Consider the following 27831-nt stretch of genomic DNA (forward strand, 5'->3'; position numbering starts at 1 on the left):
CAATGAGTCAACCCTTCACATGAGGTGGCCAAAGTACTGGAGTTTCAGCTTTAGCATCATTCCTTCCAAAGAAATCCCAGGGCTGATCTCCTTCAGAATGGACTGGTTGGAACCCCTTGCAGTCCAAGGAACTCTCAAGAGTCTTCTCCAACACCACAATTCAAAAGCATCAATTCTTCAGCGCTCAGCCTTCTTCACAGTCCAACTCTCACATCCATACATGACCACAGGAAAAACCATAGCCTTGACTAGAAGGACCTTTGTTGGCAAAGTAAAGTCTCTGCTTTTGAATATGCTATCTAGGTTGGTCATAACTTTCCTTCCAAGGAGTAAGCGTCTTTTAATTTCATGGCTGCAGTCACCATCTGTAGTGTTTGGGGCCCTACAAACATCCTCCTCAAGGGGACTGTGGGTCTTTCAGAGGCATGCGTGCTGCCTTTGCTGCTGGGTTAGTTCACCTGCACTTCAACCCACCCAGCAGGGATCAAGGACAAGGCCCGCACCCAGGTGCCCAGTCAGTCCCCACAGACAGCTTAATCCTCATCCGCACTGAATTTAAAGAAGATTTCTGCATTGGGGTTGGAGATCCCGGTGGAAACAGAGCAGCCGAAGTGAAAAAATGAGTCCTCATCAGAGAAAAGACCCCAAAACACTAAATGTTTGAGGTGGGGGAGGAGGCAGCTTAGGGTCCTGGGAAGGACAGATACGAGGGGCTAAGCACTGAGTCCTCCACCCAAGACTGGGCCCCTGTCTGCCAAGTTTCTCAACCATCTTTGTGTTATTCCTCATCTGCAAAATGAGGATATTAACAGCATTTCCATCTCAAGGTTTTCATGAGAATCACATGAATTTATATTTGTAGTCACTACATGGAATTAGAAAACAGCCTATTACTAGTAAGTGCTATAGCAATAGCACTCAAACAAATGAGTGAAGGTTCACCCCTCACTGTGGTGGTCCGGGGTCTCCCTAGAGCCACCCCACCATCCAGCACCACCCACCCTGCCCCCACCCCGCCACCTGCTCAGCCTCCTCCTCAACCCTGCTGCTCCCTGCTTGCTCTTCTCACCCACAAGTGTCTTCAAAACCCACTTACCTGCTCTGAAAGGCCAGGACTTCAGGAGCATCTCTAAACTCAGCAGCATGAGAAGGTTCAGGGACCCTGGCAGACCCCAAATCTGCCCTCAGAATTCGCACCTGAAGTTAGTCACTCAGAGCCCCAATCCTGATCCAGATCCAAGTCTGAGTTCCTCATGTCCGGGGCCAGGTGGTCTCAGGAGAGTGGAGAAGCAGCAGAGCCCGGCCCAGGGGTGTCTGCAGAGACCAGACCGTGGGACCCTCGGGAACGATCCCGGACAGCTCAGTCCGCCCTTCTCTGGTTCCTTCACTATTGGAAAGTGAAACCTGGAAAAAGCAGTCCCGGCAGACTCTGCCCTGCCCTCTGGGCAATCACCCGGTTATCAAGAAGGAAACAGCCTGATCGGAGCAGCAACAAGAGAGTGGATTCAAGTAAAGCTGAAACCACCCTGAGGGGGACACAGACACACACTCGATGACCGTTCTCGACAAGTGCTCCACTCCAGGTTGTGCATGTGTGCTCAGTCACTCAGCTGAGTTTCATTCTTTGTGATCCCATAGACTGAGCCTGTCAGGCTCCTCTGTCCATGGAATTTTCCAGGCAAAAACACTGGAATGGGTTGCCATTTCCTACACCAGGAGATCTTCCCAACCATGCAGTCAAACCCACATCACTTGGGTCTCCTGCATTGGCAGGCAGATTCTTTACTACTTCGTCACCTGGGAAGACATACTCCAGGCTGGCAGCCTTCTAACCTCGGGAGTGGGGACTGTGTGCAGCACACAGTCTACACAGACTAGCACCTAGCCCCCGCCTGATTCCATGTCGGCTAGTAAAGTGCACAGGGCACAGTCCCCACCTTGGCTGCTTCCTTTTCTTCCCCAGCAGATGACCCAGGAACTCCCACAGCCTGGCCCCCAGGGGCTAACCCCCAGGCTTCAGGTGTTTCCAGAACCTTGGCTAAACGGACAGTGCCCTAAGGCTTGTTAAGATTGTGTATCACCCATGGCCTGGGCTCAGTCATTCAGACCCCCTTTCTGCCAGGCCCAGTGAACACCAGGAAAGGCCTGATTCTGGTCTCCAAAACAAAACCAACGGGACTGGCTCTTCCTCTCCAGCTCATCCCTTCCTGAATTTTCCTTACCTAGTACAGGACACCTGTGTTCACCCAGTTTTCTCTGTGGAAATTTGAAGGGCATCTTTCACATCCCACTCTCCCATGAAACGTGTTTCCAAGACATTCAAGATTTTCACAAATTCATGCTAACAGCCATCACATACTCTCATTTCTCTGCTGACACAGAGTTTTCCTCATGGGTCTCCCGCCCCACCTCCAGCCTCACTCCCTCCAGGTCATTTTCTTTCCAATGTCATGATGCTCACAGGTCAGTTTATGTCAACTTTATGCCTCACCCTTCAAGGGACCCCTCTGCTTCAACCTCACCTCCATGGCTCCGAGGCCTCCAACTTCCTATCTGACCTCATCCCATGCTTCTCCCAGCTGCCCCCTTACTGGTCTCACCAGTCACTGGATGATCCTGCTCCTCCCCCACATTCCTCACGGTCCACTGTACAGCTCTCACCTCAAATGACCTTGCTCAAGGCATGCTTTGCTGACCTCCTGACCCCTATTATGAGATCCATACACAAGCCTTTTGGGGTTTGGGTGGCACCCTGTCTCCTCCACAGCCCTGACTTGTGTTCACCTGAGGAATGTCGAGGGAATCCAGGAGAGGAGGCACTCTTTCCCAGCATGTAGGAAACACGCCATAAACATTGGTTGAGCTGACTGGCAGGAGTCTCTTCAGCAGCACATGGGCTACTCAACCTTGTCCAATTTCACAGAACACTCTAGTCCACAGAGAAACAGGAAGACTGCTAACTCTGAACTAATAGAGTCAACCTCTGGAAGGCTACAACAGCCCCACCATCTGCCCATCTCTGATTTCCTATCTGCTGCTACTACTGCTAAGTCACTTCAGTCGTGTCCGACTCTGTGCGACCTCATAGACAGCAGCCCACCAGGCTCCGCCATCCCTGGGATTCTCCAGGCAAGAGTACTGGAGTGAGTTGCCATTGCCTTCTCCAGCTTTCCTGTCTACCCCAGACATAAAGACTTCACTAGTTACAGCCATGGACTGGCAACACCAGGTTCAACCACCACTAATGCTCCCTCAGGGCTTCCCTGGTAACTCAGACAGTAAAGAGTCCGCCTGCAGGGTGGGAGTCAGTATGTTCAGATCCCCTGAAGGAGAGCATGGCAACACACTCCAGTATTCTTGCCTGGAGAATTCCATGGACAGAAGAGCCTGGGCCCATGGGGTCGCAAAGAGTCAGACACAACTGAGCGGCTAAGCACACACAAGCACAGTGCTCCCTCCAGCCTGCCCAGTGTCCCAGTGTCCGAGGTTCAGGTCTGAGGTGACTTGGGCTCGTGTCTCTCCCTCCTCACCTCTGCCTCGTGGTTGTCACTATTATCTTCATTCTACAGATGAGAAAACCAAACCTCACATTCACAGCCGCACACTCAGCAAGTCTCTCTCAGCCTGTGTTCACTCCAGATGGTTCTGAACGACCCATTATATTTGTCTCCACAGAGTAAGGACCGGCGGATCCACAAAACCACAAATTGTGGATTAGTGCCCAGAAGTCTGGTCTGAGGTGTTACAGCTCTAGGCAAACCCAGACCATCAGGGTATACCTGAACACATCCCACTTTGTCTTCCCCAAAAGGTCCACTCCCTATAATATCCACCTGGACTCAAGAATATTTGGAATATTTATATTAACCGCAGGAGATCTAATGAGACAAGTTCAAAAATGAGCCTCCAGGGCCCCCCTAATATCTATGCCCCACTTACACCACCAATCCCTTCACCACAAGACTTTTTAAGGTCTCAGAAACATTAGAGGAATTTTATAGCAACCATATTTTATTGAATACTCCCTATGTGCCAAGAACCGAGCCACACAAATTCCATTTATGCTACTTCATTCTCACATATGCAGACAGACATGAAACAAGACATGAGTGCTGCCATCGAGGACACTTAGTCCAAATCCCTCACAGAGGAGGGAGGGGTTAGAGCTGCAGGGAGACTGCCCCCTCAGTCCTTCCCCAGCCCTCAAACCCAGCCCAGCCCACCTCCAGCTCCACACAACTCCACAGGAAGCAGGAACAAGCAGGGACCTTGGACTCAGACATGCCCCAAGATGATCTGACCAGAAAGCTTATCTCACCCTGAATGCCAGCCCTTTGAGTCCATACTGGAAGGAGAGAGGGGCGGGAATGACAAAGTACAGGAAAGATTTTTCTGGAAGGACACTTGAACACGCTGGCAAGGTGGACAAAAACAGCCAACTTCACCAACCTCCACCGCCACCCCAGGCATCAGGGTCGTGTGCCAGCTGCTTCTTGCTCACTCGCCACAAAAGACTTTTCTTTCTCCAAATATAAATTATCTTAATGCTAACAGGGTTAATATTTAACAGTCATAGTATCCCTTATCTTTAATTTGCTTCAGGAGCTTTCAAAACAGTTTCAGAAAAACTTCTAATCCATAAAACCATAGTGATATAAAATGAATTGTGATTTTTAAAATGTTACAGTAGATGAAAAGAATTAAACTCCTATTTTAAATAATATACAATCTGGAAACCTTATTGTCCTTCACGTTGTTAAGTTGAATACTTCACTAGATTAATTTATACTGTAGGCAAAGTTTAAACAATTCCTTTGATAGCTATTTTTAGAAAGACACATACACACACACTCCAGAGGCAATGATTTTATTTCAATCTTAAAACATTTCTTTTGTTCTCTAACCATGATATCCTGGCTGGTGGGCAAGGTCTACCCTGGAAGCCTGCTGGGTGGAGCCCAAGGGCACACTGGGGGCCATGACCTTCCTCTGAACCTGCACTTCTGTCCCTCTGCTGAGGAAGGAGAGGCCCTCCCACCACAGGCTGTCATCTCCAAAACTGGAATACCCAGCAAAGGCGGCTCAGGACATGCTTAGGTCACTCAGTCCTTCCCAAGAGTGTGTGCTGCCCAGCCCACCCAGAGGTCAGCTGCAGAGTCCACCTGGCCCCTGGCGCTGACTCCACCACCCTCTGACAATCCACTCTGATTCCGAAGTCTGAGATTCCTTCCAGGAACATGAAAAGGCATCGCTCCCACCCGAGCCCTGAGATTGTTGTTGTTGTTGTTCAGTCCCCAAGTTGTGTCCAACTCTTTGCGATAACAAAAGGTAAAGGAGGGAGACTGAGGAGTCACACAGGCTTACAGAAAATATAATATGTTTTATTTCACCAATAAAAGATTATGATACCAAGCAGGACCCCATGGGACTCCTGGGCACAAAAGCCTTTCTGTGCCCTGAATTTCTCTGATTACAGAAAATAGGATTCATTCAACCTCCAAGACCATCCTTGTGTCCAACAGGCAGGTTCAAGTGGTTGTTAATTAAGGAAGAGAAGGGTTGTGAGATAAGAGAGGAACAGTCAAGAGATACAGTAGTGCAGCCTTGGGGCAAGGTCTGATTCCCCATCAAAGGAAACACACAAAAATATCTTTGAGTTATTTCAGAGATACTGAAACCCTCATCAGGGGGAGAAGTTAATGTTTAACAAGGATGGAATGCCGACTACAAGCACAGAGACCCCAGATCAGTTGGAACCAGAAAGCTGGTGATGCTAACTCCCACTCACCTCACCACTAACCCATCAGAAGAATGTCCACGAGCTGATCATGCTTTTTTTGAAAACATTACTATAGAACTCCTCACTGCCCTCTTCAGGGAGGATCACACAGTTTTGAGGGCTTTAGTCCACTGCGGCCGCCTTTGCCTGACAAAACAATAAAGCGACTATTTTCTACTTCACCCAACACGCTGTCTCCAAGATTTAATATGGTGTCGGGGTACAGGGGCCAGATTCAGCTTCAACAGTAAGGTTCTAAAGGGAAAGAAGGCAGACAGAAAGAGGGTCTGGGAAAGGAAAGAGCAGGGGAAAAGGAAGGAAAAAGGGAGGGAGGGAAGGAGAAAGGGAGAGAAGAAAAGGACAAAAAGGAAGAGGTGGGATCCCCCTGCATTTATCCTGGCACATGCGGGACCGGACTCCAGAATGCACACGTCTGCCCAGAGTGTCTCATGCATGTCCCCAGTCACTGAGATGTCAGTGTACAATTTACAGTGTGAGCCTTTGTACTGCCCACAAGGCAGTGACCTGTGTACATGCCCTGAGTACAGAACCTGAGTATACGCTCACTCAGTGACCTGGCAAGTGTTTACTCACTCTCCCAATCCCATAGATCAGGCCCACCCATGGCCAAGGGTTAGTCAGGCAAGTCCTGCTCAGAGGGATTTGAGTACCAACGTCCGAGAACCACTTGAAGGTCTGACACTTTGGCCTCCGTCCCTGAGAGAATCAGAGAAGAGAGGTCTGGGGCAGGAAAGGCAGGAGAGGCTGGCTCTATTTGAGGAGGAACAATGACTGAAAACTGCCCACTCTGCCCAGGCACACTAGTAACCATTTGCATGAATTGTTTTATGACAGGAGGTCCTGGTAAGGAACATGGAATTAATAAGCCACCACCAACCGGAAGAGTTCAGGAAAGGTCAAAAGTTGACACACGTGTTCAACTACCTCCCAGAATCCTTCTCGCTGGCTGAGCAATGTGTGCGCCACCAGGAAGGACTCTGAATCAGGATGACTGGCCAAAGACAACCAGGAAACTAATCCCATCACCGTAAAACCCAAGACTGCGAGCCCGCGGCAGAGCAGTTCTCCTGGGTTCTCTTACCCTTCTGCTCTCCGCCAGGGCGCCCTTTTCAAATAAAATCTCCTGCTTTGTCAGCATGTGTGTTTCCTCAGAAAATTCATTTCCAAGTGTTAGACAAGAGCCCATTTTTGGACCCTGGAAGGGATCCCCCTTCCTGCAACAGTTCTAGAGTCCCTAGGATGCCCACCCTGTTCCTTCAGGTCAGGAGACTTGTCTCCACAGGCTGAGTTGTGGGCTAAAGCCCTGAGGCCAAGCCCTGCTCTCGCATGATGTCACCAAACACTCGGGCACACTGTTTGCCCAGTGCCATTTTACTCTGAACATCACATACTTTATTATAATCCTCAGAGGAAAGTCTTACTTTCTTCATTTTACAGCTGAGAGACAGAGGTTCAACAACATGAAGGGACCTGCCCAGAGTTATGTGTGTCAAGCCCACAGGCTCCAGGCCCCACTAAAGCTCAGCTGAGCCCTAAACAGGGGCCACCAGGTAGGGGCGAACCAGCTCCAGAGGTGCTCCAGGGATCTGGGGGCAGGAGGGGAGGCAGAAGAAATGTTAGAATACCTTTCATCTTACTCTTTTTTAATGTGCTATTTGTGTTTGTTTTTAGAATCTGTACAACATTTCCACACACTTGATAGCTGCTTGTTGAAAATACATTACTAAAAGGAGTGCATGCTCCAGAACTGGAGACCAAGCTCCAATCTTCCACTCCAGAAATCCTCTCTAAAGCACCAGGTATCAAAGAGGGAGACAGCAGGATGAACCTGCAGCAGCCGCTTGAGAGGCAGCCCAGAAACGAGGTGCTACGGGGATAAGGAGAAACCTGGGGGCCAAGAGAAGGGCTGCCCTGCTGGATCAGCCCAGGTTCCACCGGGTTCTGCTGCCCCCTTGTGGCCAGCGCTGTGGACTGAAAACACGGCTTCCCCGCAGGAGGACACGAAGGGAGGGAGAGGCAGACAAGGAATGTTAGAAAAATGGACGTGGACACAGGAAACCACACACAAAAGACTGCAGGCTACAGGATTCCTCATATATGAAGTTAAAGCACAGGCAAAATGCGTCTGTGCTGGCAGAAGTCAGAGGAGGAGGTCCTGGAAGCTTGAGGGGACACTTAGAGAGGGACACCAGGGAGCTATCCGATATGATCTGGGCGTGGTTACTCAGCTATGTGCATACGAAAAAATTCATCACACTGCACACTGGACATCAGTGGCCTTTATTCCATTTGTGTATTATCTTTTGCTCCCCTGTGTCTCCTTCTTTCTGCTTCTCAACTAAAACAAAAACAGAAACTTCTGGGGAGGAGGTATGTGACATTTGGAAAGAGAGAGATGACAGAGATGACACTCAAAGTGATAATTAAGAGGAAGCATGAGGAAGAGTCTCAGATTTCTATCTTGGGCACATTCATCAAGAGAATTCAGAGAGGAAAACAACCTTCTGCAAACAAAAATGAGAGGAATCTGTGACATTTTCAACAACTTTGCATTGAATTGCATTGTTATACAAAGAGGTGATTCTCAAATCTACATAAAATCTGGAAATGTTTACTAATTAAATGGCTTAGCTTATCCTCTCCTCTTAATAAAAAACAAAAGCCGTCTCTTGAGTCACATGGTAGAAGGTAGAGGAAAATGCAGTTCTGTGTCTCAAGAAAGGGACTGAGCAGGAGATGCAGATGAGGAAGTCCTGAGCAGGTGAGGGAGGGCCAACTTCAGGGGTGTGAACAGGACCTCCCAGATAGAGCATCAAGAGGGAGATGAGGAGAGAATCCTGGGAAACTGGAACGGTGTTAACACTGGTGCAAAGACACCCTCCAGGGCCAAGAAGAGACACTGGGACAGATGAGTGGAAGGGCTTGCATTGCAGGAGCCAAAAAGGAGAAAGTGACACGGAGGAAGTAGTGATCAGGGAAGTCCAATGACTCAGTTAAATATTTCACTCAAGTGTAGTTGTTATGTATTTATTTATAAACTGCCTTATTCTAAGTAAAGATTTAGAGCAACTCATACAAATGATTTCAGAACAATGATACAAACTCAAATAAGTAGAAGGAGTCAATTAAAAAAAGAAAACAAAGATGGAAATGTAAGATAAAGTCCTGTGAGAGTATATTATAATTACACTTCTTAGAAATGGGCCACAGATTTAACCTGAACTCAGCATCAATACAAAAAAGAAAACATATACATTCAATATACAAACAGATTCTTTATTTTTTAGAGTTCAGTATTTTAGCTCAAATTTTTGTTGCCTTGATTTTTATGGGGTTAGTTATATTCACTTGTCATTTTACTACAGTTTGAGAACATTGCATTTGTTCTGTTTGTTCATTGTTTCAACACTTTTTAAATTTTTTTAATAATTCATGTTTTAATTTTTATTGGAGTAAGGTTGATTTACAATGTTGCATTAGTTTCCACAGTGCAACAAAGAGTACCTATTTTTTTTTTAACTTTACAATATTGTATTGGATTTGCAGTATATCAAAATGAATCCACCACAGGTATACACGTGTTCTCCATCCTGAGCCCTCCTCCCTCCTCCCTCCTCGTACCATCCCTCTGAGTCGTCCCATTGCACCAGCCCCAAGCATCCAGTATCGCGCATCGAACCTGGACTGGCGACTCGTTTCATATATGATATTATACATGTTTCAATGCCATTCTCCCAAATCATCCCACCCTCTCCCTCTCACATGAGTCCAAAAGACTGTTCTATACATCAGTGTCTCTTTTGGTGTCTCATATACAGGGTTATTGTTACCATCTTTCTAAATTCCATATATATGCATTAGTATACTGTATTGGTGTTTTTCGTTCTGGCTTACTTCACTCTGTATAATAGGCTCCAGTTTCATCCACCTCATTAGAACTGATTCAAATGCATTCTTTTAATGGCTGAGTAATACTCCATTGTGTATATGTACCACTGCTTTCTTACCCATTCATCTGCTGATGGACATCTAGGTTGCTTCCATGTCCTGGCTATTATAAACAGTGCTGCGATGAACATTGGAGTACACGTGTCTCTTTCCCTTCTGGTTTCCTCAGTGTATATGCCCAGCAGTGGGATTGCTGGATCATAAGGCAGTTCTATTTCCAGTTTTTTCAGGAATCTCCACACTGTTCTCCATAGTGGCTAGAGTACCTATTTATACATATACATGTATCCTCTCTTTGTTAGATTCTTTTCACATATAGGTCATTACAGAATACTGAGTAGACTTCTCTATGCTACACAGTAGGTCCTTATTAGTTATCTATTTTATACATAATTGTGTGTACATATGTCAATCTCAGTTTCCCAATTTATCCCTCCCCCATCACTCTCCACGGGTAATCATAAGTTTGTTTTCTACGTCTGTCACTGTATTTCTCCTTTGTAAATCAGTTCATTTCTACCATTTTTTCACATTCCATATATAAGCAATGCCATATGATGTTTATCTTTGTATGACAAATATATTCCTTTAATAAACATTTATTTTGAGCCTCTGTATGACAGCAGAAGGAGGAGCGTGAAAGAGCTAGCTTTAAACAGTATTTTTAAAAACTAAGATCTGGTCCCATTACTTCATGGCAAACAGAAGAAGATAAGGTGGAAGTAGTGATACATTTCCTCTTCTTGGGCTCTAAAATCATTGCGAATGGTGACTGCAGCCATGAAACTGGAAGACGATTGCTTCTCAGCAGGAAAGCAATGACAAACCTAGATGGTGTGTTGAAAACCAGAGATATTACTCTGCCGGCAAACGTCCATATAGTCAAGGCTGTGGTCTCCTCAGTGGTCACATACGACTGTGAGAGCTGGACCATAAAGAAGGCAGAGTGCCAAAGAACTGATGCCTTCAAACTGTGCTGCTGGAGAAGACTCCTGAGAGTCCTTTGGACAGCGAGGAGATCAAACCACTCAATCTTAAAGGAAATCAACCCTGAATACTCACTGGAAGGACTAATGCTGAAGCCAAAGCTCCAGTATTTTGGTTATCTGATGTAAACAGCGGACTCGTTGGGAAAGTTCCTGATGCTAGGAAAGATTGAGGTCAGAAGGAGAAGAGGGTGTCAGAGGATGAGAAGGCTAGATGGCATCACCGATGCAATGGACATGAGCTTGAGCAAACTTCAGGAACTGGTGAAGGACAGGAAGGCCTGGCGTGCTGCCGTCCATGGGATCGCAAGGAGTCGGACACAACTGGATGACTGAACAACAACGTGACAGCAGAAAATCCCCAGTCTTTGGAGGTACGTGCCCTCTTCCATGAAACTTACATTCTGGAGGAGATGAACATCACTCAAAATTATCAGGACCGACTGCAAATTGGTATAACTGTGTCAAAGGTAAGGAACAGGATTCTATGGGGCCAAACAGTGAAGATACTCCATTGAGACTGGAGAAAGAGCCTGAGTTTCAACTGGATATGTAGCAATGAAGCAGAAATAGAGTTCAGGGAAGATAAACCAGAAAAATAAATCTGTTTCTCCACGGAATTGTCAAGGGAGTGGAGTCCCATCTTACACAAGAAAGTTGATTCTTGGGCAAGCAAGTCTTGTATATGGAAAAAATAACCCTTGAAAGTTGGTTACGTTGCTCATAAAGTACTGCCCCATACTTGTGCATAAGGTAAACTTAAACATGTAAAATGTACAGTAAAACATATACTATTATACTCAGATTTATGATAAACCAAAAAACGCATCTTTAAACTTTAAAAATCACCTCAGCACTTGAAAAGAATCAAGGGCTTCCCTGGTGGTTCAGTGGTAAAGAATCCACCTTCCTACCAAGGCTACAAAGGTGAAAGGAGATCCAACCAGTCCATCCTAAAGGAAATCAGTCCTGAATATTCATTGGAAGGACTGAAGCTAAAGCTGAAACTCCAATACTTCGGCCACTTGATGCGAAGAACTGACTCGTTGGAAAAGACCCTGATGCTGGGAAAGACTGAAGGTGGGAGGAGAAGGGGACAACAGAGGATGAGCTGGCATCACCAACTCAATGGACATGAGTTTGAGTAAACTCTGGGAGTTGGTGATGGACAGGAAAGCCTGGCGTGTTGCAGTCCATGAGGTCGCAAAGAGTTGGACACGACAGAGTGACTGAACTGAACTGAACTGAATTGACAAAGGTGACATGGCTTTGATCCCTGATCCAGGAAGATCCCACATGCCCCAGAGCAACTAAGCCCGTGCTCTACAACTACTGAGCCTGCGCTCTAGAGCCCGGGAGCCGCAACTACTGAGACCACATGCTGCCCCTTCTAAAGCCCGTGCTCCCCAGAGGCCGTGCTCCACAATAAGAGAAGCCACCACAGTGAGAAGCCCGGGCACCGCAACTAAAGAGTAGCCCCTACTTGTTGCAACTAGAGAAAGCCCTCACACAAAAAGGAAGTCCCAGCACCGCCAGTAAATAAATAATGAGAAAGGGATCCATGAATACAAGAAGCTTTCAACATAGAATAAAGATCCAAACCCCAGCCTTCTCTGGGGGATCTAGAAAAGACTGTGTGTCTTTTCAGACTTCTCTTCCAATCTGTGGGGAAAGAATATTTAGGTATATTATACCTGCTATTTCACTGTTTCCTATTTTTATGTACTAACATGGGATTTTTGCAATGTACTTATCCTTAAAATTATCTGTATAAAAGGGTTTTGCTTATATTTAACATAAAATTGTTCATTAATTTTTAAATTATAAAAATACATAATTTTCATAAAGTCATATACATGCCTCTCAGACAAGTAGAGAAGTCAAAGAATTTATTCAGAGAATTAATCCATTATGGAACTGCTACAATTATAAAGCTGGTTCAAAGAGCAATTTGAAGGATAGCTTAATTATTGTCTCATCAGGAAAAGCAGTGAGAAATAAATATGCTGAGTTGAGGAGGAAAGTGGTTCATGTCCTACACCGTGCTGTGCTGTGCTCAGCCACTCAGTCGTGTCTAATCTCTGAGACCCTGTGGACTGTAGCCCTCCAGGCTCCTCTGACCAAGGGATTTCCCAGGCAAGAATACTGGAGTGGGTTGCAATTTCCTACTCCAACATGACACCTTACATTTGTCTAATTACAGGATTTTTTTAAATAATATTTTAAAGAAGAGTTGATTTACAATATTATATGTTTCTACATATATTCATAAATATTCAGCAAAGTGAATATTTCCAGGTTTTAAATGATTATATATTTTTTGCAATACAAGGAAAAGATTTCAAGAATGATAGAGGAGTGGGTAATAAAAGATGGCTTCTTTAAAAATAAGCATTTCAGAAACTATCAGAACAATTCCATAGAATTCCAAATTGCATTCAGTGGAGTCCAGTTATACCTTCTTAAATATTGACCAGTTTTGCATCTATTTGTAAATAAATTTAAGCACACTTTAATCTATCAATAGGTAGTACTTTGAATTCTTCTGTGAACAGGTTGTAACAGCTACTGTTCCCCCTTTAAATGAGTTGAATAAAGTAGTTTGTGCACACACACACAAACACACACAAACAATCAGAAATTGCGTAGTGCCTATCCAACTAGGACCTACAGCAGCCATTCTACATCTTCAGTGAAACAGAACCACAGCCCGTGGGCTTAGTCCCCAGGCACCTGTGAAATTTAAGGAGCTTGAGCAAATCTCCAAAGGTCTGGGTCCCTCAGAGTCCTGCTTCCTTTTCTGCTCTTTACCATAGGACTTGGAGGTACTAAGAGGCAATACACTGATTACTAGAATCGAGCTCACGGTCAGAGCTCTCTGCAATGCACCTGCCTCTGAAAACTCTTGTCTTCACTCACACCTTAATGCTGGTAGCAGTTCTTTTCTTTCCTCCTGATGCAGACACTACAGAAAAACCCAGATCCTTCTTCTTTCACAGAAATCTACTGAGGTTGATAAAAATAGGTGAGTTTCATACAGTCCAGGATAGGAAGTATATAAAGTAGAATGCTAACTTCTCTAAAATTCATCAGCCATCCATTTCCCTGCAAGATTCTGGATAGCTAATGCTTCTGGTCAGACTCTGGATCCTCATAAATACAACTGGAGACCCACCTTTGGTTCTGGGTTCCTCGGCACTGATTCAATTAAATAACACCCTTTTATTCTGCAGAGTGATCAGCCCTTGTGCCCTTTAATAACCAAATGGTGTATAAACACCATAAAAGGGACTTCCCTGGTGGTCCAGTAGCTGACTCTGTGTTCCCAATGCAGGGGGTCTGGGTTCGATCCTTGGTCAGGGAACTAGATCCTACATGCCGCAACTAAGAGGTCACATGCTACAACCAAGACCTGGTGCAGCCAAATAAATAAATAAAGATAATTTTCTTCTAAAAGCATTTAAAAAAATTTATTACCAGCAGAAAATTGACTTCCCATGGCAAACTACAGCCTAATCAAAACTAATTCAGAAACAGTCCACATCTAGCTTCCCAAACCTGAGTCCATGGCATGAACTGACATTTGTTATAACCACAGGCCCAGGAGTCTGTCTCCAGAGCAGGGGGACGAGACCCCCCAGCTATCCAGGCTGCACCTCAGAGGCCTCTGTCACAAGGGGTCTGAAGCTCCAGGAAGAGCCACAGTGAGGGTCCAGGACAGTGACAGGTCCTAAGGGGACACAGGCTCTGGCTTTCAGGGGAGCAATGGAGACTCGGCCCCGGGGAGACCATCAGCACCAGAGCCTGAGCTGAACCCCGCCCCTGGGAGGCTCACAGGCTCCTCCAGAGAAGGATTGCTAAGGGCAACAGGGAGCCCCTCAGACCCTCCCACCTTGGAGCAGATGGTCATGGACACGTTTCCTGACCTAATCATGAAGTATGGAAAGAGAGTCCCAGAGAAGGAAGCCTGAGGGAAGGAGAAAATGTGGGAGCCATCAGTCATGTTGTAGAAGGAGACATCCCCCTCCTGGTGGTCCAGGAACACCCCTACCCTAAGCCTGGGGTGGGGAGCCTGCATGAGGGATAGCAGAGTCTGAGGTACAGTACAGGCACAATATGCTCTTTCAAATCTCCCCACAGCCCAGAACCCCTTATCTGGGGACTCTGTGTACCAACCTTTCCTGTTTACACCTTCCCCACAGACCCCCAGGGCCCACCCGCTTTGGTCTCCATCCCTGATCTCCACCTCCCAGTAACAGCGCCCTGATGTGATGCCCTCAAAGCCCAGTACAGTGCATTTATCTGCAGTGTTCACACAGGAGGCCTTCAAGGTCACACTTGTCTTTTCATGAGAGACGACAAGGTCTGAATGGGCAGATCCTGGATCCAGAGTGACAGGCCCTGCAGAGAAAGTTATCTATCATTCAAGGTCCTCCCCTCCCCAAGAACACACTACCACCCCTCAACCCAGAATCCCAGCTGCATGGGAGGAAGGCTAAGCACCCTGACAATAGAAACTTGTGATTCAAGTCGATGGGCCTCCAAGCAGGAAACGGACCCCCAAGACTGATTTCAGGGTGAGATACGTCACAGAGCCATTGAGGACCAGCCTGCTCTTCAAGGGCTGAAGGATGTCTATTTAGCATTCAGTATCAGCCAAAGTCATCAGCCCCACCTGTGTGTGACTGTCACCACCACATCCCACCCCACGCTATTGATGGTGCCAGCATCTCTATCACCACTGAGGACTGAAGGACTGAGACCATGGGGACAGCAGTAGGAAAATCCAGAAAAAACACAAAGTCACTCACATTCCTGGAACTCCTCCTTCCGCCAATCTACAAGGAAAACACACATTTCGTATCAGGGTTTCACGAAGACTATAAAACACACATTAGGGTGGGTACCTAGGGTGGGTACTGAAGCTGCTAATGAAGAATTTGTTGGAAAACAATTTGGAAATATTCACTTCATACATTTATTGCTCTTTTATGCACACGCACTCACACACACACAGAATGATCATTTTGCAACCTTTTGTTGAAGACCGAGCCATAAACTTTAATACTCAGGGATTGAGAAGCTGGAGACTGACCTGAACAGAAAGCTCTTTGCCATATTTGCCTACCAAATTATTCTTTCTCAGGGCCCTTGCCACATATCTATAATGAAAGATAGGTTTTCTAGAGAAAGAATTGGAGAGATAAAAGCTTTCGATCACAAGTGAAGAACTCATCGGGCTGAGCTTGCAGGTTGTCCCTGAGCCATGGGTAGAGAGAATACAACTGGCTAAGCTGAACTTGGAGCATGACTATGTGCCAGGAGAGAAGAGAGCTCAGCGCACAGCACTGGAGAAATCTGACCCAGGTAGAAGACCATGCAGAGGTTTCCAGAGAGGGAGAGAGACGTTCAAATAAGGAAGCATGACAAGCGCTGAAAAGATGAAACACGAATAACTTCTCCTTCCATTTTTGTAGGAACAAAACCATCCCTATAGACATGGCATATAGTGAAAACATTAAAAAATGCTGATTCTAGTATCATGGTACAGTTTCTTTTCTTTTAATGAAAGGTATAGAATAAAAGGTATACATTAAAATACACACGACTTAAATTTGGCAGAGAAGGTGAGGATGGTAAAAGAAGACTACACGATCATCACTGTGTAGAAACAAATCCCTGCAAGAATCAGTAAGACGTCTGAGGTGGCTTCTCACCCATCTGGTGCCCAGGCCTCCGTCACCCTCTGGGTTCCCCAGTTTCTCTCACAGTTCTGTATTCCTGACCCTAAACAGGAGCATTCCAAGCAGGAACAGGGCCTATGACAGAGGCTCAGAGGGAGCAGAGGCTTCACTCACCCCACTGCTAAGGGTCCTCGAGACCACCCTCACTGCACGAGCATCCCTGCAACCACACACCTGCCCCAGCTCCTCTGGGAGGTGCAGATGGTCTCATTATCAGAGGAAAACTCATTATATGGTTACCTAAAAAGGGCTTAGGAATGTAAGTTTCTCTGAAATATTTTAAAGAAGACTCAAGGAGTCCATTACATTTCATGTCATGAACCTTGCAAACTCTCAGGGCACGTCTCAGATTCACACCATGTGGCTGTGACTTTTGACCTTCTGACCTTTGGACTCTCTTCAGTCACTCTGTCCACTCAAAACCTCTACAGGGCATTTCCCCCACACATTCCTATATTTCCTTCATATCTCCTCCTCTCTTCCTCCTGACCTTTTCTTCCGTGATTTGTTCCCCTACCCCTTCTCCAAGAAGCAATTTAACCTCTCTCACTGTCTCCTTTTCCAATCTTCTATATTAACCCTGAAAAGGGGAGGAGGAACCTGAGCCCTTCACACAAATATTCTTCTAAAATGGAAGCTGATGGTCGTGAATAATCCATCATATGTTACATTTTTGGTTTTATGGCAAAAAAACACACTTGGGATTTTCCATATAATTTCAAATATTTCACACCCTCATTCAAGGAGTCCATACATATCCCAGAGGTGGTGGACCCCGGAGTCAGAACACCTGCTCCTCATCAACCAAGGAGGCGTGGAGGATGAAAGCCAGCCTGGACATGGGGTCAGAGCATGAGGAAGCAGAGAGAAGACCAATATCAGAGAGGCCCAGGGAGAAACAGGAAAACCAAAACTAGAGCCAATGAGACTAGGAATTGTCGAGCAAGAAGGATTCAAACCAAGGGTCCCATAAGCAAGCGAGCATGACTTCTGACATCTTCCAGAGATGACCGACCCCTGAGCCACACGGTCGTTCCCTGCTGCCGTCCCTCCTCACCACTGACCCCTCCGCTGTCAATGTCACAAGAAATCCCCATTGCACCAGGTGTTTGGGGAGGGTGCTGCTAACCCTGACCATGCCCTGCAGTAGAGCACGGGCAGGATGGAGCCACATCTGTGTGCCGAGGAGTCCCTGCAGTCTCCAGGTGGAGGCTACAAAGGTGCCAAGAAGACCAAGGACACTACCCCACCCTGCTGTGGGGTCCCCTCAGGGAGAAGGGGGCAGAGACTAGGTTGGGAGGGGAGGCCACAGGAACTCAGAGCCACTTACCTGCATACAGCTGCGCCTTCCTCCAGGCTGAAAGGGAACACACTCTGGTGAGACCTCAGCCAGAAGAAACCTGCTCGGTGTGAATCCACTGGCCGTTGCCTCCCCTCTGCTCTGCAGGTGAGACTAACTACAGTGGGGAGAGGCTGGAGAGGAGGTGACTTCCAGCCACGTGCAGACAGCAGGTGTGGTGGGGAATCCCCTGGAGCACAGGTCAGAAGCCTGCGGCACTCTGGAATGACTTCCACCGCTGTCCCCTGCTGCGTGACGTTTGGCTAGTTCACCTAGTTGCTCCTCCTTCAAAATCCTTCAAAACTCCTGTTTCACCTGTTACTCCATGTTGCTACTCAGGCTCAGAAGCTATTTGTTTGAATAGATTTTAGGGGAAAAAAGTATAAATTACTCCACAATTCTAACAAGTAATTATTGCATCAGTATTTTCTGGAAAAAAATATATATGAAAAATTGACATGAAGCAGGAATTTTAAAAGAACATAGATACAAGGCCAACTCCAAGGTAAAACTGGCCAAGCATTCCCAGAGGAAATCATTCTAGATATACATGTCATTTTTCTGGGCAGCCCATGACTTTTCCATGCATCGTCAGCCCAGGTATCAATCAGCCCTCAATCACTTTCTGATCATCATCTTGAGGAACTGGAGAGAAGAGACTCTCCCTGGATGGTATGCTGGGATAGAGGAAGGAGGCCACACACAAAGTTAATCACCATTTGTTTGTGTAGCTCCTTCTGTGAAATCTCAGGGCATGTGGCCCTCAGGTACTGATCAAAAACCAGATGCATTCAGGCTACAAAGCTATCAGTAATGTTTGGGTTGATCAGGGTTAGAATAAGACCCAGGGTGCGTGAGAAATTCTAAGGTCATCATCAGACCCAAGCTTCCTGCCAGCCCAGGTCTGCGAGGGGCCTAGGAGCTGGGTTCTGCCTCCCCCAGCCTCCACTTCCACCCCGCAAAAGGGGGTCCACATGTCTAGACACAAACAAGGAAAAGAACACCTTGGCACAGGTAAGACAGACCCAAGGACATCTGGAGAGTCACTCACCAGCCAGGTAAGCAGATTTCCTCCTCTCTGAAAAGCAAAACACAAGAAAACAGGTGTTTTCTAAGAACCAGAAATGTCTGAACCAGTGAGACACGCTAAGAACAAGAATGTATCCTGTGGAGGGGATGCAGAGAGCTCAAGAGGAAAAGTAGAGCTTACCTAGTTCTTCCTGAAATTTAGCTGAAAGAGAGTGAAAACAAAAAAGCATGAACTCCATTCCCTAAGAAAAAGATTCACAAATACCACCTCTCTGTGTGTAACCCCTGGCGAAGACATTCCAACTGCAGACCCATTGGAGCCTCCCCAGCTCCAGCTGTCCACCCAGGTCTCCCCAGCCACCTGCTCTGGACTGGGATTTCCCCAGAGCCCTGCACTCAGGCCCTGTGGTCAGTTCCTCCCTCTCATCACCAGCTGCCACATTCACCAGCCTTGACCCCTGTCCTGCCTTACCTGCGTCCTTCAACACTTCCTCCTTTGTCTGACGGTCCTGCTCGCTAGTCTCGCACAGAGTCTCCTTTTCTCCCCTCACCTGCATCTTGATGGAATGTTGTCTCTTGGTGTAACATCCAGCCCCAAGGAGCAAGATCACCAGCACAGTCAGGCTCACCGAGAAAGCCACCTTCCAGGGAGAGGCCTGGGGGAAGAAGGGCTCTGTGGCCCAGCCAGACACCCCGTCAGGACTCCTGCCCAGGACAGCGCAGCCCGGAACACCCAGGAACACCCGGCCCCCTCCTCCAGCCCTGCTGGAAGCTGGGAGCACCTCTGACCTGGGATGAAAATGGCCATGGCCTTCTCCCGGCCCAGGACAGGGTTGAGGATGGAGCAGGTCACGTTGCCCACAGAGCTGTCTCTCACCACCAGCGCCGCCTCCACGCTGAACAGCCCTTCAGCATCCTGGGTGTGGGCTTCAGAGAACGCCAGGAACTTCTCTCCACTGAGGTCTCTCCACTGCACCTGGGGCTTCGGGAACCACCCCGAGGCCGTGCACACCACGCGGACCCCATCTTCCTCAGGCCCTGTGATGCGCACCTGAGGGGCAGAGCCCACACCTGCGGGAGGCAAGATGTAGAGCCCAGGGACCCAGCGGTGCCTACGTGTGCACAATTCCAGGGGGGGCCCTGCACTTGGCATTCTGGGGGCTCTGGGGGCAGCCTGCTCCCACAGGGAACAAGGAGGCATCCTTGCCTCGGGGAACAGAAGGAAGGAGCATGGGGATCCCCAGGGTTTCAGAGGGCTGGACCCTTCTCCCCAGTCGTGCAAGTGGAAGGGCTGATGCCGTGTAAACCACAATGTGGTCCGAGGTCCACCCTTATCCTTGCTCTCCTCACCTCACACTCTCCCAGGGCATCTGCTTCCACACCCACTGCCTCTTTGTAAATCGCCAGGAAAATTAGGTCAGGTATCACCCCTATGCCCTGAACTCCGCTTCCTTCTATCCTCAGGTTTACCTCCACATGGACTCTTCACATAGACTTCAAACTCATAATTCCAGAACTAATATGTGCTTTAGCCCCATCTCTGATGGCTTGATTGTGAAAATATTCCCACATCTCCACTCATCTTTATATCCAGTCCCTGTCCCTGTCTGCCACACTCTTGTCCCCTCTGAACACCCTGTCCCTTCACTCACTCCCACCAGCCATGAGGACCCCAGGTGTCCCTAGAACACACCAGCCACACACCCTCCCCAGGCCATTAAGGTTGGCTATTCCCTCCCCTTTGAACTTGCAACCCTCAGATGTCCAAGACGCTGAATCCCTCCTTCCAGTCTACGTTCAGATACACATTCTCCATCAGGACCGGCCTGCGCCACTGTGTAACACTGCAGCCTGGCCTCACTCCCAACCCTTGGTCCTCCCCCTTCCCCTGTTCCACTCGGCTTCTCATCCTCAGCACTTACCACATTCTAACATCACCTATAATCTGTTTCTTCATTGTGACTGCTTGATCATCCGCTTGAGAATATACACTCATAACAACAGGAATCTTTATTACGTTCTCTGATGCATCCAAGGTGTTTAGAAAGGACCAGACACATAGTATGTGCATGCTCAGTCGCTTCAGTCGGATCCGATTCTTTGTGACCGTATGGACTCTAGCCCTCCAGGCTCCCCTGTCCATGGGATTCTCCAGGCAAGAATACTGAAGTCGGTTGCCATTTCCTCCCCCAGGGGATCTTCCCAACTCAGGGATAGAATCCATGTTTCCTGCATTGCAGGTGGATTCTTTACCACAGAGCCACCTGGGAAGCCCAGAAACATAGGAGGCAGTCTATATATTTGCACTGAATGAATGAATGGATCAAAGAGCTTCCCTTCCTCCTGTGATAAATGTGAAGCTGAATTTTATCTTTCAGATCCCTCCCAGTTCCAACACCCCAAAACGCTAATCTAGTTACCCAAGTCACCAACCTGCCACCTTCAGCTCCAAACCAGCCTCTTCATAGAAGTGTCCTTTTCTGAAGAAGCAGGTGTACATCCCATTGTCAGAAGCCTGGACCCTCTGGATGCGCACGGCAGCATATCCCTGGTTGAGGCGGTTCCCCACCAGCGAGGTCCGCCCTGCATAAGGAGTCATCTGCTCCTCCTTCTGCTCCTGTCGGTTCTGATAGGCGAACACGGTTTCCAAAGACTTGGAGCGGAACCACCTCAGCTCCATGTCCTCTGCACTCACAGCTGGAAATAGGGAGCATGGCAGCACAGCTTCCCCACCCAGCACTGCCACGATGGGGTCCAAAGGGCCAGTCACCCGGAACTTCCCTGTGAACACAGAGACGGCAGTGAGAGAGCAGGAGAGATGCAGACCGAGGGCAGGGGACACACAGCATCAGGTGGGAAGGCCCCAGTCTCGGATGAGATGACCACGGGACTGATGGATGGAGCTTGATGACTCTGAATCTGGGCAACATCTCTGATCACATTTTTGTGACCCAGAAACAGTTTCAAGGAGAATCCCTCACTCTCCTGTTCTCCTGTCCCCAGGCCCTTCTGTGAACGCCCTCAGTGTGAATATGCAACAGAATCGTCATGAGATCAGGGGAATCACAACTGGCAGGGACCCCCTCCACCCCCAGTACACCTTCTGATATAGTAGGTCTGGGGTGGACCCAAGGATATGCCTTTATAAACCGTCCCTGGGAGGCTGATACTGATGCTCCATGGACCACACATTGAGAACCACAGCTCTATCCTGCCCCCCCACTCCTTGGGCAGGACTGAACTCTGAACAAAGAACATACCCGGGCTCTAGGTCAGAAATTCTTGATCACCAGCCACACCTGGGGCTACTCTATTCCAGCCCTAACTTTATCATGTGTGTTCATGACTTTCTCCCTGGCTCAAATGTGCACTAAAACCCAGATCCAAATGCTATTTTTGTTAAAAAGCTGCCTTTCTTCTCATCACCCACAGGAACCCATATCCACCCCACTGACATCTTCCCAGAGCCTTTGTCCTTCTGAGACCTGGTGGATGGGTCACGACATGACCCCTGTGTGAGACAGCCCTGCTAGATCTCCAAAGAAAGATTTCAGCTGCTCAGAGTTGGTCTGAGTCACCATCGTCTATCACGTAGAGGACAATGGTACACTGAGCTCCCTGGGTCTCATCTCCCCACTCCCATGGGGTGAGGGCCCACAATCAGCCCCTCACCATGAAGGACAGGCCACTCTTAACAGCTGTACACCTTGTCCCTACTCGGCTCAAAGCCTTGCCATGGCTCCTCAGTCCCCTCAGTGGACCTCAGGCCCACTGAGGTTGACCCCCGGGGCCTCCCTGACTCCTACTCCTGGTCTCTCCCTCTCACACACTCTGCTCCAGCCAAGACTTGCCTCCACAGTCCTTTGAGCATTACAGGCACACAGGCAGCTTCGCACTGGCTGTTCTGTCCTGCAGAAACCATCCTTCCACTGGAACGGTCACAGACTCACCCCCTCCTCCAGGTCTTTGTTCTCCTCTCCCTGAACATGCTGGTGCCTGCTTCCCACCTCCCCACCCCTGGCTGCCTCCCTCCAGCCTCACCACTCCACTGCCCCTCCTCTCATCTCTTACAACAAACTGTCAGTTACAGTCTTCTGTGCATTTCTTACTCACAGCCTCCTTCTACATTGTAAGCTCTATAAAGATAGGATCTGTCTGTTTTGTTCAAGTACAGCACCTAATGGACTTCCCTGGTGGCTCAGATGGTAAAGAATCCGCCTGCAACGCTGGAGACCCAGGTTCAATCCCTGGATTGGGAAGATCCCCTGCAGGAAGACATGGCAACCCATTCCGGTATTCTTGCCTGGTGAAACCACATGGTCAGAGGAGCCTGGCGGCCCCCAGTCCACGGGGTCGCAAAGAGTCCGACACTACCAAGTGACTAACACTTTCACTTTCTTACTGTCACATTTTTGTTCTTTTTATTTTATATTGGAGGATAGCTGGTGGCTCAGTCGGTAAAGAATCCGCGTGCAATTCAGGAGACCTCTGTTTGATCCCTGAGTTGGGTAGATCTCCTGGAGGAAATCATGGCAACCCACTCCAGCATTCTTGCATGGAGGATCCCCGTGGTCAGAGGAGCCTGGCTGACCCCAGTCCATGCTGTTGCAAAGAGTTGGACGTGACTGAAGCAACTTAGCACACAACACAGAGACATTTAACAATGTTGTGATAGTTTCAGGTGGACAGCACAGGGACTCAGCTATACATATATGTGTATCCATTCTCCCATGGTAACATTTTTCATAGTTGCCTTTTTTGCTGCAAGGCATGCATGAGCAGGATTCCTAACCAGCTACAAACTTATGCCTCTGCAATGGAAGCATGATGTCTTAAACACTAGGCCCCCAGGCAAGTCCTGATAGTTGACTTTTGAAAACATCATAATCTCCACATTGGAAACTGTCAAAGTCCCTTATTTTATGGTTTAGAGACTCTTCTCAATTATATAATTACAGTTAGTGCCTGGGGAAGCATCATAATTATTCTAGAGAAAGGGTTCCTCGAATACCCACCCACTGCTGGTGGAGAGAGCCGGCCTAGCTCCCGGGGACCCACACAGGAAGGGGGTGGGGACACACTCACCTGTGGACCCCCCAGTGGGCAGCGGGAGGAGGAGGAGCAGGATGGTGAGGTGGCAGAGCCCAGAGCCGCGGGAGAAGTCCTCCATCTCCTCAGAGCTGGGGAGACACAGGGCAGGAGGCAGACCCAGGGCTGGCCCAGAGCTCAGGGACCCCAGTGGGGAGGAGGGCTCAGGGCCAGAAACAGTCCTGCAGGAGCAGAGCCCCTCACTGGATCCCTGTGCTGATGAGGTGCTGGGCTCCCCACAACTCTGACACCCAGAAAGCACTGAGCCTGGGCCCCTCCCAGCCCTGTGGAAGCCTCTGTGGGGATAAACAACCACAAGGTTTGCTTGGGAAAAAACATTTGCCCCCCTTCCCTTCCCACCCCAATGGCACCTGCAGCCCAGCCCGCTCTGCCCAGAACACCAGGTGCTTCCTTTCCCAGCACCGGGGGCCCCGAGCTGGGACCATCCTGCATCTCCCCATTATTCACAACCACCAGCAACACCTGTCTACCAATTGGGGACAGAGACCCAGGTTCAGCTCCTCACTGTGAAGTACAGGCCAGCTCCCACTTGGGGTCCCACAAACGTCCTCCTCAAGGGGACTGTGGGTCCTTCAGAGGCATGTGTGCTGTCTTTGTTGCTGGATTAGTTCACCTGCATTTCAATCCCACCCAGCCCTTTCCTGCAGGGACCAAAGACAAGGCCCACACCCAGGTGCCCAGTCAGTCCCCACAGACAGCTTAATCCTCATCCACACTGAATTTAAAGAAGATTTCTGCATTGGGGTTGGAGATCTCAGTGGAAACAGAGCAGCCGAAGTGAAAAAATGAGTCCTCGTCAGAGAAAAGACCCGAAAACACTAAATGTTTGAAGTGGGGGAGGAGGCAGCTTAGGGTCCTGGGAAGGACAGATACTGGGGGCTAAGCACTGAGTTCTCCCCCCAAGACTGGGCCCATGTTTGCCAAGTTTCTCAACTATCTTCCTGTTATTCCTCATCTGCAAATGAGGATATTAACAGCATTTCCATCTCAAGGTTTTCATGAGAATCACATGAATTTATATTTGTAGTCACTACATGGAATTAGAAAACAGCCTATACTAGTAAGTGCTAGTCCCATGGACGTCCCACGGACGAAGGAGCCTGGTGGGCTGCAGTCCATGGGGTCGCTAAGAGTAGGACACGGCTGAGCAACTTCACTCTAACTTTTCACTTTGCTGCATTGGAGAAGGAAATGGCAACCCACTCCAGTGTTCTCGCCTGGAGAATCCCAGGGACGGGGGAGCCTCGTGGGCTGATGTCTATGGAGTCACACAGAGTCTGACACGACTGAAGTGACTTAGCAGCAGCAGCAGATACAGCAATAACGCTGAAACAAATGAGTAAAAGTACCCCCCTCACTGTGGTGGTCCTGGGTCTCCCTAGAGCCACCCCACCATCCAGCACCACCCACCCTGCCCCCACCCCGCCACCTGCTCAGCCTCCTCCTCAACCCTGCTGCTCCCTGCTTGCTCTTCTCACCCACAAGTGTCTTCAAATCCGACTTACCTGCTCTGAAAGGCCAGGACTTCAGGAGCGTCTCTAAACTCAGCAGCATGAGAAGGTTCAGGGACCCTGGCAGACCCCAAATCTGCCCTCAGAATTCGCACCTGAAGTTAGTCACTCAGAGCCCCAATCCTGATATAAATCCAAGTCTGAGTTCCTCATGTCTGGGGGCAGGTGGTCCCAGGAGAGTAGAGAAGCAGCAGAGCCCAGCCCAGGGGTGTCTGCAGAGACCAGACCGTGGGACCCTTGGGAACGATCCCGGACATCTCAGTCCGCCCTTCTCTGGTTCCTTCACTATTGCAAAGTGAAACCTGGAAAAAGCAGTCCTGGCAGACTCTGCCCTGCCCTCTGGGCAGTCACCCGGTTATCAAGAAGGAAACAGCCTGATCGGAGCAGCAACAAGAGAGTGGATTCAAGTAAAGCTGAAACCACCCTGAGGGGGACACAGACACACACTCGATGACTGTTCTCAACAAGTGCTCCACTCCAGGCTGTGGGTGTGTGCTCAGTCACTCGGCTGTGTTTCATGTCCATGGAATTTTCCAGGCAAGAATACTGGAATGGGTTGCCATTTCCTACACCAGGAGATCTTCCCAACCATGCAGTCAAACGCACATCACTTGGGTCTCCTGCATTGGCAGGCAGATTCTTTACTACTTTGTCACCTGGGAAGGCATACTCCAGGCTGGCCGCCTTCTAACCTCAGAAGTGGGGACTGTGTGCAGCACACAGTCTGCACAGACCAGCACCCAACCCCCTCCTGATTCCATGTCGGCTAGTAAAGTGCACAGGGCACAGCCCCCAGCGTGGCTGCTTCCTTTTCTTCCCCAGCAGATGACCCAGGAACTCCCACAACCTGGCCCCCAGGGGCTAACCCCCAGGCTTCAGGTGTTTCCAGGACGAACTCCAGAACCTTGGCTGAATGGACACAGCCCTAAGGCTTCTGAAGACTGTGTATCGCCCATGGCCTGGGCACAGCCATTCAGACCCCCTTTCTGCCAGGCCCAGTGAACACCAGGAAAGGCCTGATTCTCTGGTCTCCAAAAAAAAAATAACCAATGGGATGGCTCTTCCTCTTCAGCTCATCCCTTCCTGAATTTTCCTTACCTGTGTTCACCCAGTTTTCTCTGTGGAAATTTGAAGGGCATCTTTCACATCCCACTCTCCCATGAAATGTGCTTCCAACACATTCAAGATTTTCACAAATTCATGTTAACAACCATCACATACTCTCATTCCTCTGCTGACAGAGTTTTCCTCATGGGTCTCCCGCCCCACCTCCAGCCTCACTCCCTCCAGGTCATTTTCTTTCCAATGTCATGATGCTCGAAGGTCAGTTTCTGTCAACTTTATGTCTCACCCTTCAAGGGATCCCTCTGCTTCAACCTCACCTCTGTGGCTCCGAGGCCTCCAACTTCCTGTCTGACCTCATCCCATGCTTCTCCCAGCTGCCCCCTTACTGGTCTCACTAGCACTGGTGGGGGATCCTGCTCCTCCCCCACATTCCTCATGGTCCACTGTACAGCTCTCACCTCAAATGATCTTGTTCAAGGCACGCTTTGCTGACCCCTGACCCCCATTATGAGATCCATACACAAGCCTTTTGGGGTTTGGGTGGCACCCTGTCTCCTCCACAGCCCTGACTTGTGTTCACCTGAGGAATGTCGAGGGAATCCAGGAGAGGAGGCACTCTTTCCCAGCATGTAGGAAACACGCCATAAACATTGGTTGAGCTGACTGGCAGGAGTCTCTTCAGCAGCACATGGGCTACTCAACCTTGTCCAATTTCACAGAACACTCTAGTCCACAGAGAAACAGGAAGACTGCTAACTCTGAACTAATAGAGTCAACCTCTGGAAGGCTACAACAGCCCCACCATCTGCCCATCTCTGATTTCCTGTCTGCTGCCACTGCTGCTAAGTCACTTCAGTCGTGTTCGACTCTGTGCGACCCCATAGATGGCAGGCCACCAGGCTGCCCCATTCCTGAGATTCTCCAGGCAACAACGCCGGAGTGGGCTGCCATTTCCTTCTCCAATGTGTGAAAGTGAAAAGTGAAAGTGAAGGTCCTCAGTCGTGTCTGACTCTTCACAACCCCATGGACTGCAGCCTACCAGGCTCCTCCATCCATGGAATTTTCCAGGCAAGAGTACTGGAGTGAGTTGCCATTGCCTTCTCCAGCTTTCCTGTCTACCCCAGACTTCACTAGTTACAGCCATGGACTGGCAACACCAGGTTCAACCACCACTAATGCTCCCTCAGGGCTTCCCTGGTAACTCAGACAGTAAAGAGTCCACCTGCAGGGTGGGGGTCAGGATGTTCACATCCCCTGGAGAGCATGGCAACGCACTCCAGTATTCTTGCCTGGAGAATCC

The 27831-nt window shown here is 48.7% G+C and overlaps 2 protein-coding genes across 12 annotated transcripts in view; both read right to left on the reverse strand.

Annotated features, from left to right (window-relative positions):
• The window catches only part of LOC147347017 (butyrophilin-like protein 1), a 39951-nt gene extending 14410 nt beyond the window's left edge, over positions 1 to 25541 (reverse strand). For 6 of the 10 annotated variants that reach the window (XR_015152064.1, XR_015152065.1, XM_086369154.1 and 3 more), the window contains exon 1: positions 1097 to 1947. The gene's annotated coding sequence lies outside the window, so the exon portion shown is untranslated. Of the gene's footprint in view, positions 1 to 1096; positions 1948 to 25460 lie in introns of those variants that run through there. The other 4 variants (XM_086369155.1, XM_086369151.1, XM_086369156.1 and 1 more) reach the window with 3 other exon arrangements.
• On the reverse strand, positions 14178 to 25599 carry LOC147347018 (butyrophilin-like protein 1). Of its 2 annotated transcripts, XM_086369162.1 has the most exons (10): positions 25461 to 25599; positions 23932 to 24026; positions 21280 to 21627; positions 19636 to 19917; positions 19319 to 19519; positions 19028 to 19048; positions 18869 to 18895; positions 17809 to 17835; positions 15546 to 15572; positions 14178 to 15135 (listed from the first exon to the last, which is right to left on the reverse strand). In XM_086369162.1, exons 2-10 carry the CDS (start codon positions 24014 to 24016, stop codon positions 14489 to 14491), a joined length of 1665 nt encoding a protein of 554 aa, XP_086225288.1. In that variant the 5' UTR covers positions 24017 to 24026; positions 25461 to 25599; the 3' UTR covers positions 14178 to 14488. The 2 variants fall into 2 exon arrangements, with proteins under 2 accessions (XP_086225288.1, XP_086225289.1); XM_086369163.1 differs by lacking the exons at positions 14178 to 15135; positions 15546 to 15572 and having other exon boundaries at positions 17809 to 18165.
• Positions 25600 to 27831: the final 2232 nt, after the last annotated feature.

This window comes from Bos grunniens, chromosome 23 (genome assembly GCF_055505025.1).
Source record: "Bos grunniens cultivar Pamir isolate PY7600 chromosome 23, Bosgru_T2T1.0, whole genome shotgun sequence".
NCBI classification, from domain to species: domain Eukaryota; kingdom Metazoa; phylum Chordata; class Mammalia; order Artiodactyla; family Bovidae; genus Bos; species Bos grunniens.

What these genes read in the sequence shown, in the direction of transcription:
- LOC147347018 (XM_086369162.1), bottom strand. Translation starts at nt 24,016, where the DNA reads ATGGAGGACTTCTCCCGCGGCTCTGGGCTCTGCCACCTCACCATCCTG. An exon ending in GGAAGTGTTGAAGGACGCAG is followed by an intron (nt 19,049 to 19,318) that starts GTAAGGCAGGAC and finishes ACTCTCTTTCAG; the next exon opens with CTAAATTTCAGGAAGAACTA. An exon ending in GAAATCTGCTTACCTGGCTG is followed by an intron (nt 17,836 to 18,868) that starts GTGAGTGACTCT and finishes GTTCCCTTTCAG; the next exon opens with CCTGGAGGAAGGCGCAGCTG.